The sequence below is a fragment of the Molossus molossus genome, unplaced genomic scaffold, assembly GCF_014108415.1.
Source record: "Molossus molossus isolate mMolMol1 unplaced genomic scaffold, mMolMol1.p scaffold_m16_p_13, whole genome shotgun sequence".
Classification (NCBI taxonomy): Eukaryota; Metazoa; Chordata; class Mammalia; order Chiroptera; family Molossidae; genus Molossus; species Molossus molossus.
Window position 1 is genome coordinate 21,791,580 of NW_023425348.1, and position 16,415 is coordinate 21,807,994.

The following is a 16,415-nucleotide window of genomic DNA, read 5'->3' on the forward strand; positions in this document are numbered from 1 at the left end:
CTAACAATCCTGTATTGTATATTTAAAAGTTGATAAGACAGTAGATCTTAAAAGTTCTCATCTCAAAAAAACCTTTTAATTGTGTGAGGTGATGGATGTTAACTGAACTTATTGTGCTAATCATTTCACAATATATGCATATATAAAATCATTATGCTGTATACCTTAATATTATATGTCAATTATATATCAATATAACTTTAAAAGCAAACAAACAGAAAAAAGAAAACAAGGCTTTAATAGCTGCATCTCAGGAATTACATTTCCTTGTTAGGACCACATTGTGTGAAATGGGTACTCTGAGTCTAACTGGCTTACACACCCTGAATATATGCAGATGAACAGTGGAACCCATGCCCATTCATTTTCAAGTTGGTGGCGCAGTTATTATTTCTGCAGTCAATGTTTTGGAGTCACTAATTTTAATTATATCCTTTTGTTTATAAAACAACATATTCATTATATATACTAATTTGACTTAGTCTTTTAGAGCCCTTCTGCTGTAAAAGTTCTGTAATTCTTATTAGAAATATAAACTTAATATAATCAATCATCTAATAAATGCTTTGATGGAGTTCAGGGAAATACATATGCACTTAAAAAACTAATGTGTTTTCAGTGTAATTGATGCAAACCTGATTTTGAATTAAGCAGCTAGATGCTTTTCTCCCTCAGTTAACTAGTGATAAATGACAAGTCTATTGTCTTAGAGAATCAAGTATATCTGCACGGTCCACAGATTGAAACCCAATTGTCCTGCATTTCTTTCTGAGCAATGCTCTTCCAAGAACAGATAATGTAATCAATATTTTTCTCACAGGCTGAAAACGCTTAGCTGTCTTGGTGCCATCTATGGCATGTTGACATGTAGACTATTGATTCTTTTAACCATATACATGGAAATATTGTTGTAAACACTCAGAGTGATCAACATATAGTGTACGCCTGCATGAATTTAAGCATGAATTTCAAAGAACTTTAAATATGATCCTTTTAACACAGTCACACCAAGAAAGGAGGGGGCTCTGTCACTTACTGGGTCTTCAAAAGTCCATAAATCTGTTTGCTGATCTGTAATATAAGGATAAACACTTCTCGCTTGAGAGAGTTACTATGAGAATTAGACGACACAATGAAGGGCAAGTGCTCAGCACTGGGCCTGGCACGCGGTGCGTGATTTAGGACTGGTAGATGGTATTATGGGCATTAGAAAGTTAGAAAAAGTACAACTTGAGTGTTTCATGTTTACTCCTGGGTTGATTACTTCTCATTGTCCACTTATCTTTCGTGCTTACATCTTCTACTGTTCTTCCATCACATTCTTATTTGTCAGTAAAAGTCATGTCTAACAATTAGGTTTCTTTTAGAAAAACATTTGTTCAAGTTACCATCTCTGCTTGCAAAGTGCCTCTGAAACCAAAGATCTATTTCTTGTGTACACTTTGCAGAAAAGACTTGCCTCGACCAAAGTGGTTTCAGGACTTAAAGTACTATCTTCTATATGAGCCATGCTGTTTCCTTCCTTTTTCCTAATTACCGAGAGTAGGTCTTAGAGCTCTGTCGCTGCATATGATTTTCGCCTTCTCTTAATGTTACTAAGAAACATTTCTTTTATTTAATATAACTAAATTACTCATCAGGTTGAAGAGAGCTGTAATGCTCATTAATAGTATTTTATTTTAGAATTTCCCAATTATTTCACCTGCATGCTTTATATTTTCTATATATAATATTCTTAGAAACAAAGTCTGGTGAGATCTTTAAACCCCATTGCCTTCTGCCTTTGTGCCTGACAGCTGTAGTTTTAATTTCCCCTAATAAATAAATCTGCCTAGTCTTATTTGACCTGCCCTTCAAAGTCCAATTAAATGCCATTTATGAGGCATATCCACATACCCCCAGAGAAAACTAATCTAACCCTATCACCTGTGCAGCCCTATCACCTTTCCTTTCATAACTTCTGAGCTCAAAGAAATTTCCTAAGTAATTATCATGGACAAGGACTGTAAAGCTACAAATATAAACAAAGTAAGATCCCTGCAGAAGTAGGAAGATAATGTATAACACTAAAGAAATTGTTGTAGGAAGTCAAACGAGCCTTTTCTGGACTTGGGATGAGTCACATGTAACCTCAGATGCTCAAGTCAAGTGGGCTAGATGAAACCATAGAATTGCTAACAAACAGAGAAACAAAATGTCATGACCCTTTCCCATTACCCCTCTCTAGCTCATATATATATATAAAATCATGTGTGTGTTTTGGAAGAAGGTTGTCAGTGTAGCAGATGAATGTGCTGTGCCATCTCTCTCCACCCTCAGCTGTCAATAGGAGACACGTGGGAGTATCATGTCCCCCTCAAGCTACGTGAGAAGAGGAGCAAAGAGTACAGATGTTTACTCCTCACACTGGCTGACGTGAGGCTTGAAATTGTGTGTGAGGGCCCAGTCCCCCACACTGCTACTAGAGCAGAGAGCAAATCAGCTCTTGAGAACACTGTGTATTTCTAGAATTTGGCAGCATAGGAATGTGAAATAATTGCTGTGGGCCAAGAGTCATTATGGGAGGTGAGTCTGAACAGGCTTGTCAGGATCACACCCAATAGGGCTGCCTGCTAGGGGATAGGAGAATCTCCAGTATCAATGCACCTTACAAGGGAAAAAAGCATCGTGTGGACAAATGTCATCTATGGAGCACTCAGCACCATGTGAGAACCACAAATTGTACCACCTGAGTCGTTGTTCCTCCTATTTTTTTGTCTGACTTGGGAATCGTGGAGGGCAGCAGCTGGAAGGTGGGGGAAGGAAGTAGAAAGAAGAAGGGAAAAGACAGATAAATACCTTTGGGTCGAGCCTGTGCTGGGATGGAGGGAGAAAAACATGGAATTGGAAGTTAGATTACAGTTTTTATTTAAATAAAAATAAAAAATGTAAAAGCTGAGAATGAAACTGCCCTAGTGTCTAAACAAGCCTGGGATACAGGTGGGGCTGAGCCAGAACTCGGAGGGAGCCTGTCGGAGAGCAGCGGTGAGAGGAAAGGAAGACTGTTCTATGTTTCAGCTCCATAGAGTTCAGTCTGTCTAGTAAACCAGCCATATAACAATGACGGAGTGTAGAAAGTGCTAAGGCTAGGACAGGTTTTCATCTGTTTGTCTACTTGATACTCATTTTCCTCTGACTGAGCATTAATCTCTTAAATGTAGAAAAAAATGTTTTTCCTTCTGTGGCCAGAAGTATGTGTGTGACATTTTCCGTTTCACTGTGAAAAGAGAATTTGCAGGAGAGAATAGAGTGTACTAAGCAACTTTGAAGATGATTTTCACATGGAACAAACTTTTTTAAGCATGGTGTTTCACTGGACACGTCTCTTTCTCTGCTCCTTTTGTCATACCTGTGCCAACAGAACCAAAGAAAATGTCTACCTGTTGGGACCGCGTCACAGTCTACTTATAGACTGAGCCCTGCCTAGATGAGAAAAGCTGTGTGGAGGCGCCAGCCACAGGACTGAGAGGAGAGGCACGTTCTGAACTGTGCACCGTGCTCTGAAAGGGTCTCTTGACTCCCCAGCCATCCTGGTGCCACAGAGTCCGCAGCGGGGACTTCCCAATGGGGGAACATTTCTGGAGGAGCCAGTTGCAAGCCAAGAAGCTGGATGGCTCTGACCATATAGACAAACATATGTTTAACCTGAAAATGCTTCTTCAGTAGGAAAAAAGCAACGTATGCATGATTACGATGGTTTAAATTTCCACACAATAAAGTAATAACTCAGTGAAATCAGTGATAATGATAATAATAAGTGGCTAATATTAAGCATTTATCATGTGCAAGGCATTATGCTAAACCCTTTACATGCATTATCTATTTAACACGGTGACCCAAAGAGGTAGGTAGTGCTATTATCCCCATTTTATAACTGAGAAAACTGAATCTCGGAACAGTGTATGTCCCTTACCTATGTTCACCGCTAGTTAGTGGAAGAGAAGAACATTAATCTAGATCTGCCTAACTCCCAAACTCAAACTCTTAATTACAGATATATAACATTAGTCATAATTTGAAATAAAGAATATTGAGATATATACCAAGATCATTGATAATAAAAAAAAAATTATACTATGGAGAAGACCAAACCTTTGTAAATTACAGGTCACATTGTTAACTCTGTCCTTTCACCTTTTCATTTATCTTTCAATGATTATGTTATGAATATGTAACTTACAGAATATTAAAGTTTAATTAAATGAGAGAATTGTTGCTGTATTCATTTTTACATTTTTTTTATTTCTACCATAGCATATATTTCAAATTTCATATCCTAAATGAGTATCATCTTTTTAAATAATAGAGAAAGCATTTTCATTATGCAACCCATATTTATATACTGTTTTGATGATGTAACACATTTCCAAAACAAGGTACAGGGATCTCTCTCTCTCTCTCTAAAACTTGTAATAAAATTGTACTGTAAATAAATACATGCAAACATTCATTAAAGTAAAAACATAGTTATACTACTATTTTGATACCTTAATGAAACAAAGTCAGGCTGAACCAATTTATTTTTTATTTGACTACTAACAGTGTTTTGATGATTGGAAAATTCAAAATATATCTTAGAGGAGATGACGAAGAAAAATTAACTTTTTGGTGTGTGGGAAAGGAGCAATTCTAAGGCAAAAATGCTTTAGTAAAGTTGCTTTGGGATTTAAAATAGTTTAGTAAGCCCTGGCCGGTTTGGCTCAGTGGTAGAGCGTCGACCTGCAGTCCAGAGAGACCCGGGTTCTGTTCCCGCTAAGGGCACGTACCTCAGTTGCAGTGTGTCCCTGGCCCTGGTTGGTCGTGCAGGTGGCAGCCACTCGATGTTTCTGTCTCTCCCTCTTTCCTCTCTCTCCCTCCCACTCTATCTGAACAAAAAATGGAAAAAAAGGTCCTTGGGTGAGGATTAAAAATAAATAAATAAATAAATAAATAGTTTTGTAAATAAGAGACTTTTAAAGGGACATAAAAGTTTCAACTCCATATCCTGAATGTGGGGCCTTTCCTCTTCCAAGGAGCTCTGTTGATTTTCAAAGTTTACTTGGTCCATTAGAATAGGATCATCCTTTAAAACACAGGACATGAACTTAACAGAGGCAGAGTGCGCCACTTGAGAGAACAGCTCGGGATATTGGTGTCCCTTTGAATCTGTGCTGCCCGACAGAACAGGCACAACGCTCAGCACTTGGCTCGACACCATTAGTAGCTCTCACTCTGTGTGTTACCGAAGCACAGGAAACATGAAGTAGGCAGTACTAGCCTTCCTCAACTCGCTTTCAAAGGGGAGTATTCATGCATTTTTCATGCTATTTCTCTTCTCTTCCATAAGATTTTAATGGACTCACGTACGTCGTGTATATGGAACTCGATAAAGTGGAGAGACAGGAGTAGTATGCTTGAGGTAGATGCAGAAACAGATGGGGGAGAAATCTTTTAAAATGCATCATCTGAATACATTTGAGTTGGAAAAGTAAGTGTTTTATACTAAAATGCGTTTTAATAGCACGAGGAGATTTATGCTATAAAAAGTCTAAAAAGATTATTCATCCCAAACGCATTATTTATTTTCGAAATGAATATTTATAAAGAGCCTCTGAATTAGGCAGTAATCTTTGCCTTTGTTTAAACACAATTAACAATATGCAAAATAAGGCAGAGCTTTTTAGAAAACATGTATGCATAAGTACTAACATTGGCAGTTATTTCAATATCTGCACAGTGAGTACATAAAATGAAGAACTACTAACCTGTTATCCTCTTAATTAATGAACACCTGTACACAATGAAAGCATGGCTGAATTTATGAATGCATGAAAATTCAACCAGGCAATTAATGTTCATTTAAACTCACACTATTGAAAAAGTAGCAAAAACACCAACTTATAATAGGCAAGTCACAAAAGCAGAAAAGTTGGATTTTTCTGTGAATGAATCTTTTCCAACCAATTTAGGCTTCTTTGTGTTTTATTTTCTTGGTAGCTTAAATTTTACATGGAAATAATTTGAATATCTTTTTTGTGGTTATTCATACTTAATACAATAATTTGAACATCCAAGATTCTTTTATTTTTTTCTTTCTCTTTTTACAAAAAAGAAAACAGTGTGTTTAGTCCCGACAGTGTGGATCAGTGGTTAGAGTGTTGGCCTGCACACCGAAGGATCATAGATGTGATTCCTGGTTAAAAGCACGTCCCTGGGTTGCAGATTCCATCTCTGTCCCTAGCTGGGGCACCTGACAGAAGCAACCGATCAATGTGTTTCTCTCACATTGATGTTTTACTCTCTCACTCTCTCTCTCCTCCCTTCCACTCTTTCTAAAAATCAATGGAAAAATATCCTCAGGTGAAGATCAACAACCACAAAAAACAGTGTGTTTTAGAGAAACGCTTTCTTTTTTCTTTATTGATTGTTTTTAGAGAGAGAGGAAAGAAGAGGGAGAGAGAGAGATAGAAATATTGATGAGAGAGAACATTGACTGGTCGCCTCCTGCTTGCTCCCCACTGGGGATTGAGCTCACAACCTGGGCATGTGCCCTGACCAGGAATTGAACTGGCGACTTGTTGATGCGTGGGTCAATGCTCAACCACTGAGCCACACCAGCTGGGCAAAAAACATTTTTTTTTTTTTTTCTAAAGGACCAGACCTAGTGTGTTTTAGGGAAATAATCTACTCTTTTGATAGTTTATTTTAATTATTAATAAGCTTTATTCAATTTGTAAAAAGCTACAAATCATATTTTTGATTCAATTCTGTAACTATGATACAAAATGGACACAATTAATTCTTAGTTTTCTGTGTACATGTGTCTCTAACCCAGGCACTGCTGTGCTTAGGGGCATATAAAAGGAAAACAAGGAATATTCCCTTTTAGTCTTTCAACAAACACACAGTGGGCGCTGGTGCCTTGCCTGGGTGCTAGAGATAGAACAACGAACAAACAAGACAAAATCCTCATTCTCAGTGCACTTATATTATAATGATTGTTGAGATTCCTATGTTATCATCGAATTTAAAGTCACTGAATTTTGTTCTTTTCCTTCTGTGTGTCTGCAGTCCAGCTCTCCATTGTGTTCAGATTGTACTGATCAGCATCATTGGCATCTCTGTTTGCCTCAGCTAGTGCCTTGCTAGACACTCTTTTTATATCCAATTTTATAGGGACATAAAAGATTAATCTCAACAAAACTCTGTCCAAAGTAATCAAAGCTCTACTAAAAAATATTTTTATTCAGCTTCGTCCAGATGATAGGCAAGTTATCTCAAATTGAAAAAAAATAATAAAACTGTTACTTCCCCTTATGTGGTAACTAGAAATATTTGATCAGAGATACTTCACTTTGAAAGACCAGAAGAATGCTGTGTGTTCTAAGTCAGGAAGCAGATGAGTATTTATTTGACACATAGATGTCCAGAAGGCAGTGAGTTAAGACTAATTTATACCAGGTCAGATGGTTTTAAGAAAGTACCCTGTAGTTAAAGGTAACTGCTACCACTGGAGAAACAGAAGGTGAGCCAATCTGTTCTGAATTTATAGATTTGATATATCAATGAGTGTATAATTAGAAGAAAAGACTTCAATTTCATGGTAACCAGAAAATGGGTGCAAGGATTGGGAAGGAATTAAAGCATGTAGAAACCTTTATTTGTAGAAAGAAGGAAGAAAAGGTCTTAAAACAAATAAAATAAAATAATTATTTTAACCAAAATGATTTTATGATATCTAGGTAAATGAATCAGGAAAAAAATTATACAAAAGCAAGCAATCATGGTTAGTTCAGTTTGCTTTCAAAGTGATTAGAGGTGTACCAAAGAGAGTTCTGACTCACCTGCTTCGTTGGTGCGGATCGTTCGAGATGGGGTGCTTGGATCTCCAGTCCCAATTGGATTGGTAGCAACCACTCTAAATTCATATTCTACCCAGGGGTTCAAGTCCACTGCCATGGCTGATTCCATGTCTCCTGTTATGATTTCTGGGACTATGGAGAGACAGAGATTTCATGTCATTTGATTTCATGTCATTAGGAGGACTGGAAAATGGTTACGAGTGGCAATCAAGGGTACCGCAGGCACTAACAGGATCCACAGGCCGATGCATGTGCCCTATCACACAGGGCCATGATGTCACCTCTGGTCTTATTAGGAAAATCAAAATAAATCTTCAGGAGGTAAGTACTTGCACATGTCAAAGTTTATTGTAGTTAATTAGAATTCTTTCACCTCATCTTCGTGTGTGTGTGTGTGTGTGTGTGTGTGTGTGTTTGTTGATTTTTAGAGAGGAACAGAGAGGGAGAGAGAGAGAAACATTGATTGGCTGCTTCCTGCATGCCCCCTACTGGGCATGGAGCCCACAACCCGGGCATGTGCCCTGATGGGGAATCAAACCAGCGACCTTTTGGTGCATGGGACAATGACTCTCAACCAACTGAGCCACACTGCCAAGGCTTTCTCTTCATCTTTATAGATGAATTGCCATGATATAAGTTGCCATTATCTATATTAAAAATCCTTTTGTCAAACACTCAGCCCCAGAGAAGAAACCAACCAATGCTACAATTTAAGCAAATAGTTCTTTAATCTCTAGGGAAATTTCATAAGTTCTTCCCCTATGGTTCTGGCAAACATGCTTGGCCACTCGGCAGTTTCAAGCAGCAGATTCACAACGCACCTTTCCAGTTTCAAGACTCCAGTTTGTGGGAGTTAAGCAGAATCTCTGAATTCTCCTTGGAGTAAATTTTCTACTATTTTTTTTTTTTTTTTTTACTTTTGTACTAAATTTCAATTTTATTAAAAGCAAAAAACTGTTTGTCAAAATAGTTACCACAGTGTAAAATATTCCCTTATATAGTATGCGTGCTCTATTTGAGACTGCTTTTCTTGTTCACTCATCTCTGCTGCCTAGGAAATATTTCTGGAAGAAGATTTGTTACTGGGGTGAAATGGGGAAAAAAGAGGATCCCTCTTATGGTTTGCAATGATCCTCTGGATTTATATTAGTCCTGGATTTCTGTTTATTTTTATTTTATTTTAAATACTTACCCAAAGATATTTTCCCATTTACCTTCAGATAGACTGGGAGAGAGAAACAGAGAGAGAGAGAGACACAGAGAGAGAGAGAGATAGAGAGAGAGAGAGAGACAGAGACAGAGAGAGAGAGACAGAGACAGAGACAGAGACAGAGACAGAGACAGAGAAACATCTATGTGAGAGAGACACATCAATTGGTTGTCTACCACACGACCACGAATTTACCAAATAATCAGCTCTGTGAAAGGTAAATACTGGAGTATAGGCAGTGTGGGCAATCTGACAGACCTCCCAGCCTGGCACAGCTGTTTTGTTTTTTTTCTCCTTTATTGATATTTTAGAGAGAGAGGAAGTGAGAGGGAGAGAGAGAGAGAAACATCGATGAGAGAGAACATTGATTGGCTGCCTCCTGCATGTCCCCCACTGGGGATCGGGCCCACAACCTGGGCATGTGTCCTGACTGGGAATTGAACCGGCGACCTCTCGGAGCTTGGGGCGACACTCAACCATTGAGCCACACTGGCTGGGCCACAGCTGTCTTCTTAAAGCAGTGAAATGAAGACCTGAGGGAAAAGTCTGTCCACTCTTGTTGCACAACAAATATCCTTGGAATCAATGAGATGGGGCAGGGGGAGCCACTGTTCCATCCAAGCTAAACTGCTGAACTGTGCCTGCCAAACACAGCGGTGGGAAGAAGAGAACCCCAGACACTCAGCCTTCTCTATCCCCTCACCTACACTGTATCCTGGACACTCGCCTCGGGTCCGCCATGTCTCACCGCACTGTTTCATGTACTTCTGTTTATTTCAGTTTCATCACGCACCTCCAGACTTCCAGGTCACCACTCTTCTCTTTTATTCTAATCCCCAAAGAATTCTGTTAATTTTCTTTTCTGTCCCACTTCCCATCCTTCCTTACTCTTTGAAATCCTTTGGTGCCACCTTTGGAATGTATAAACCATCATTAGCAAAATTCCCTGTATACTCATTCTTTTCTCTGAACATTCTTCCAACTTTTTACTCTGATGGGAACCTGAATTCTCTTGAGGAAACTGAACACTTTTCAAGGGGTAACCCTCTTAAGTTAATGTTGAGAAGAGTAGCCAATCCGTCTCAGTTGTGTTTCTCTCCTCCCCACCACAATCAAAGGTCTCTCATGGATTTTTTCCCCATCAGCATACAAACATGCAGGTATTTTCCTCACCAAACCAACACAAACAAAATTCTCTCAAAATTTATTATCCCATTTCTATGTTTCTTGTATACTGAAACTTCTTACGGGTTGTTTGGGCTACTACTTGGGGTCACTGATTATTTTTCTCCCATTCTCTGTTGAGCGCTTTCCAATCAGTCTCTTACAACCTGCATTCACCCTAGCTGATCCTGGCAAGATCACCAACGGTCTCTATTACTAAAACCGTATGGCTGGGTCTCTGGTCCTCATTTTCCTTGACCTAACATCATCTTTGGACACAGTTGAAAATTCTCTTCTATTTGAAATATTTTTCAGAACTTCACTTCTGTTTTTCTCCTACCTGATTATCTTTATCTGTCTCCATTGCTGGTTTCTTTTCATCTTCCACATACATCCCAGCTCTATTAGCTCTTTCCAGTTTTCTTAGTGCATGGCAATCTAATCCAGCCTGGTGGTTTTAAATACCCTCTGTATGCTGATGCCTCCAAAACTCAGCAATGAACTTCTTCCTGAAGCTCCAGGCTGATATGTCCAATGACTTCTTACATGTTTCTATTGGGATAAGGTTCTCAACCTTAAGTTCCCCTACCTACTTAAAAAATATTTTTATTTGTATCATTTATTAATACTTTTTATTCAGTGTACAACAATTACATTCTTAGAGACAGCGTAGCCAAAATCTTGAGGTCATTCCGAATTCTCTTCTGTTCCCCTGTCCCATTCTAACCTAAGCAAATTATGACATTCTGACTGCAAAATATGTTGATTTCTCCACTTCCTCTTGCAGCAAAATTCTTTTTTTTTTATCCTCACCCGAGGACATTTTTCCATTTTTTGTTCAGATAGAGTGGGAGGGAGAGAGAGGAAGAGAGAGAGAGAGAAACATCGACGTGAAGGGACACATCGAGTGGCTGCCACCCGCACGACCAACCAGGGCTGGGGACAAACTGCAACTGAGGTACGTGCCCTTAGCAGGAACCCAACCCGGGTCTCTCTGTACCACAGGCCGACGCTCCAACCGCTGAGCCAAACCGGCCAGGGTGCAGCAAAATTCTTAAAAGAGCTGTCTATATTAATTTTCTTCCATTATCTATTTATTTATGTATTTGTTTATTTATTTATTTATTTATTCCTTTCTTTATTTTTTCATTAATTTAATTTTGTTACAGATGTTTCTCCTTTTTTTCCCTATTGACACCATACTCCCCATACCCCCCACCCCATCCCCAGCTTTGTTGTCAGTGTCCATCGGTTACGTGTACATGCATATAAGTTCTGTGGTTTATCTCTTCCCTCCACCCACCACCTCCTCTTCTGATGGTTGTCAGTCTGTACCCTATTTCCACATCTCTGGGTGTACCCTATTCCTCAGACTGTTATGTTCATTATATTTCACAAATAATTGAGATCATGTGGTATTTGTCTTTTTCTGCTTGGCTTCTTTCGGTTAGGTCCCTCCACGTCATCTCAAAGAATGAGAGATCTTTCTTTCTTACAGCTGCATAGTACTCCATTATGTATATGTACCACCACTTTTTTATCTATTCGTCTACTGATGGACATACGGGCTGTTTCCAGATCTTAGCTATTGTAAATAGGGCTGCTATGAACATGGGGGTACATATATTTATTCTGATTGGTGTTTCAGGCTTCTTAGGGTATATTCCTAGAAGTGGGATCACTAGGTCAAATGGCAGTTCAATGTTTACTTTTTTGAGGTAACACCATACTGTTTTCCATAGTGGCTGCACCAGTGTGCACTCCCACCAGCAGTGTACTAGAGTCCCCTTTTCTCCACACCCTCGCCAACACTTGTTGTTTGATGATTTGTTGATGGCGGCCATTCTGACAGGTGTGAGGTGATGCCTCATTGTTGTTTTAATTTGCATCTCTCTGATGATTAGTGATGTTGAGCATAACTTCATATGTTTCTTAGCCATTTGTATGTCCTGTTTGGAGAGGTGTCTATTTAGGTCCTCTGCCCATTTTTTAATTGGATTTTTTGTCTTCCTTTTGATGAGTTGTATGAGCACTCTATATATTTTGGAAATTAAACCCTTATCTGATATATCATTGGCAATTACGCTCTCCCATACAGTGGGCTGCCTTTCCATTTTGATGATTGTATCTTTTGCTGAGCAGAGCTTTTGAGTTTGATGTAGTCCCATGTGTTCATTTTCTGTTGCCTTATGTAATGTACCAGTGAAAATTCTGCTGCGTATAATGTCTGAATTTTGTTGCCTACAATTGCTTCTAGGATTTTTATCAGTTCATGAGTCACATTTAAGACTTTTATCCATTTTGAGTTTATTCTTGTGTATGGTGTAAGTTGATGGTCTAGTTTCATTTTTTTGCAAGTAGCTGTGCAATTTTCCCAACACCATTTATTAAAGAGGCTGTCTTTACTCCACTGTATGATCTTGCCACCTTTGTCAAATATTAATTGAGCATATTGCCTTGGGTCCATTTCTGGGTTCTCTGTTCTGTTGCACTGGTCTATCCGTCTATTCTTGTGTCAGTACCAGGCTGTTTTGATTACAGTGGCTTTGTAGGATAACCTGAAATCTGGTAATGTGATTCCTCCTACTTGGTTCTTCTTTTTCAAGACTGCTGTGGCTATTTGAGGTCTTTTTTGGTTCCATATGAACTTCTGAAGTATTTGTTCTAGTTCTGTGAAGTATGTCCTTGGTATTTTGATGGGGATTGCACTGAATCTATTGATTGCTTTGGGTAATATGGACATTTTAATGATGTTAATTCTTCCAACCCATGAACAAGGTATGTGCTTCCACTTTTTTATATCTTTATGTCTTTTCTCAATGACCTGTAGTTTTATGCGAATAGGTCCTTTATTTCTTTGGTTAAGTTTTTTCCTAGGTATCTTAATTTTTTTGCCACAATGGTAAATGGGATTGTTTTCTTAGTTTCTCTTTCTCTGAGTTCATCCTTGGTGTATAATAATGCCATCAATTTCTTGATGTTAATTTTGTATCCTGCTACATTGCCAAATTCATTTATTAAGTCTGGTGTATTTTTGATGGAGTCTTTCAGGTTTTCTACTTATAGAATCATGTCATCCGCGAATAATGACAATTCCACTTCCTCTTTTCCAATATGGATCCCTTTTATTTATTTTTTCCTGTCTGATTGATGTGGCTAAGACTTCCAGTACTATGTGGCAAAAGTGGGCATCCCTGTCTTGCTCCTGTTCTTAAGGAAAATGTTTTTAGTTTTTGCCCATTGAGTATGATGTTGGCTGTAGGTCTTTCATATATGGCCTTTATTATGTCAAGATATGATCCCTCTTTTTCCACACTGCTGAGCATTTTTATCAGAAATGGATGCTGGATTTTGTCGAAGGCTTTTTCAGCATCTATTGATATGATCATGTGGTTTTTATTCTTCATTTTGTTTATGTGGTGTATCACATTTATTAATTTGGGAATATTGTACCAGCCTTGCATCCTTGGGATGAATCCCACTTGGTTACGGTGAATAATTTTTTTGATGTATTGCTGGATCCTATTTTCTAGTATTTTGTTCAGGATTTTGACGTCTATGTTCATGAGTGATATTGGCCTGTAGTTTTCTTTTTTTGTAGTGTCTTTTTCTGGTTTTGGAATTAGAATTATGCTGGATTCATGAAAAGAGTTTGGAAGTCTTCCTTTTTCTTAAATTTTTGAAATAGTTTGAAGAGAATGGGTGCTAGTTCTTTTTTGAATGTTCTGTATAACTCCCCCGTGAAGCCATCCAGGACTGTGCTTTTGTTTGCTGGGAGAGTCTTGATTGCATCTTCAATTTCTTCTGTTATTATGGATCTGTTCAAATTTTCTATCTCTTCCCAGTCCAGTTTTGGGAGACTATGTGTTTCTATAAATTTGTCCATTTCACTTAGATTGTCAAATTTGTTGCCACATAATTCTTCATAGTAGTTGTTAATGATCTTCCGTATTTCTGTGGTATAAGTTGTTACTTCTCCTCTTTCATTTCTGATTTTGTGTATTTAGGTTCTCTCTCTTTGTTTCTTGATGAGTCCAGCTAAGGGTCCATCAATCTTGTTTATCTTTTGGAAAAACCAGCTCTTTGTTTCATTGATCCTTTGAATTGCTTTTTGGTCTCTATGTCATTTATTTCTGCTCTGATTTTTACTATTTCCTTCCTTCTACTTGCTCTGGCCTTTTCTTTTTGTTTGCTTTCTAGTTCTTTAAGTTGTAAGGTTAGATAGTCTATTAGAGATCTTTCTTGCTTTCTGAGGTAGGTCTGTAGTGCTATGAACTTCCCTCTCAGAACTGCTTTGGCTGCATCCCATAGGTTTTGTGTTGTTGTGTGTTCTTTTTTATGGGATTCCAGGAAGTTTTTATTTCTTCCTTGATGTCCTCTGTGACCCATTCGTTGTTTAATAACATGCTATTTAGCCTCCATGTTTTAAAATGTCTTTGCATGTCCTTGTTGCAATTGATTTCTAGTTTCATGCCATTGTGATCTGAGAAGATGCTTGATATGATTTCAATCTTCTTGAACTTGTAGAGACTTAGTTTGTGTCCTAACATGTGGTCTATCTTTGAGAATGTCCTATGTGCACTTGAGAAGAATATGAATTCTGTAGTTTCGGGGTGTAATTCTTTGTAGATATTTATTAAATCCATTTGGTCTAGTGCTTCATTTAGAGTCTCTGTTTTCTTGCTAATTTTTTCGTCTAGAAGATCTATCCAGTGATATCAGTGGGGTTTTGAAGTCCCCTAATATGATTGTAGTGCTATCAGTTTCTCCTTTGAAGTCTTCCAGAAGATTTTTGATATATTTTAGTGCTCCTATATTGGGTGCATATATGTTTATCAAGGTTATACCATCCTGTTGGATAGATTCTTTCAATATTATGTAGTGGCCTTCTTTGTCTTTAGTTATGGCCTTCATTTTGAAATCTATTTTATCAGATATGAGTATTGGTACCCCAGCTTTTTTTTCCTTTCCATTTGCTTGGAAGATTTTTTCCATCCCTTCACTTTCAACCTCTGTGAGTCTTTTGTTGTGAGGTGGGTCTCTTGTAAACAAAATATAGATGATTCATGCTTTCTTTTCCAGTCAGTTACTCTGGGTCTTTTTATTTGAGCATTCAATCCATTTACATTTAAGATGATTATTGATGTGTACTTATTTATTGCCATTTTTGTTTAGTGTGGTTATATTTTTCATCTTATTTCTTCCATTAATTATAGCAGTCCTTTTAACATTTCTTGCAGTGCTGGTTTGGTGCTAATATATTCCATTAGCCTTTTTACTTCTGGGAAACTTTTTATTTGACTTCCTATTGATTACCTCATGCCATTCCCTTCTGGCCTGAGTGTTTCTGTTGTGAAGTCAGCTGAGATCCTTATGGGGGTTCCTTTGTAGGTAACCTGTTGTTTATATCTTGCTGCCTTTATGATTCTCTCTTTGCCTTTAATTTTTGACATTTTAATTACTATGTATTTTGGTGTGGGCCTGTTTGGGTTCTTCTTACTTGGGGCTTTCTGTGCTTCTTTAACTTGAATACCTTCTTTCTTCACCAAATTAGGGAAGTTTTCTGTCACTATTTCTTCAAAAATATTATCTAACCCTTGCTGATTTTCTTCTTCTTCAGGGACTCTGATGATGCAAATATTATTATGTTTCCAGTTGTCCCACAGTTCTGTTAAGCTGTTTTTTAATTTTTTTTTTTTTTGGTTTTCTTATTGGTTGATTTTTTCTAGCCTGTTTTCTACTTCACTGATCCAGTCCTCACCTTCCTCTACTCTGCTGCTTAGTCCTTCCAATGTATTCTTTATTTCTGCTATGCCATTCTTCATTTCTTCTTGGTTTTTTTTTACTTTCCAATTGGTTGATTTTCAATGTTTCTTTGTCCTTTACTCATGGTGTTGATGTCTTTACTCATGTTGTTGAGCTTCCTCAAGATCATGGCTTTGAATTATAGCTCTTTTAACTTGCTTACCTTTATTTCATTTATCTAATTTTTAGCAGAGTTCTCTTGTTCTTTCATTTGGGATTTGTTTCTTTGTTTCACCATTTTGCCTATATCAGTGGGTTTTGGAGCCTGACCAATTTTCCCTGTGGGTGTTGGTGTTCTGCTGTTTGTGGCTCCCTCTACTGGGTTTGGATGAGCGTGGGAGGACCCACGTTAAACA

At 38.0% G+C, this 16,415-nt stretch overlaps 1 protein-coding gene across 1 annotated transcript in view; it reads right to left on the minus strand.

The window, feature by feature from the left end:
- The window catches only part of CNTN5 (contactin 5), a 900,389-nt gene that overhangs the window by 71,244 nt on the left and 812,730 nt on the right, over positions 1-16,415 (minus strand). Inside the window, exon 19 of the mRNA XM_036258335.1 lies at positions 7,863-8,012. Coding sequence (XP_036114228.1) covers positions 7,863-8,012 — 150 coding nt within the window. The remainder of the gene's footprint in view (positions 1-7,862; positions 8,013-16,415) is intronic.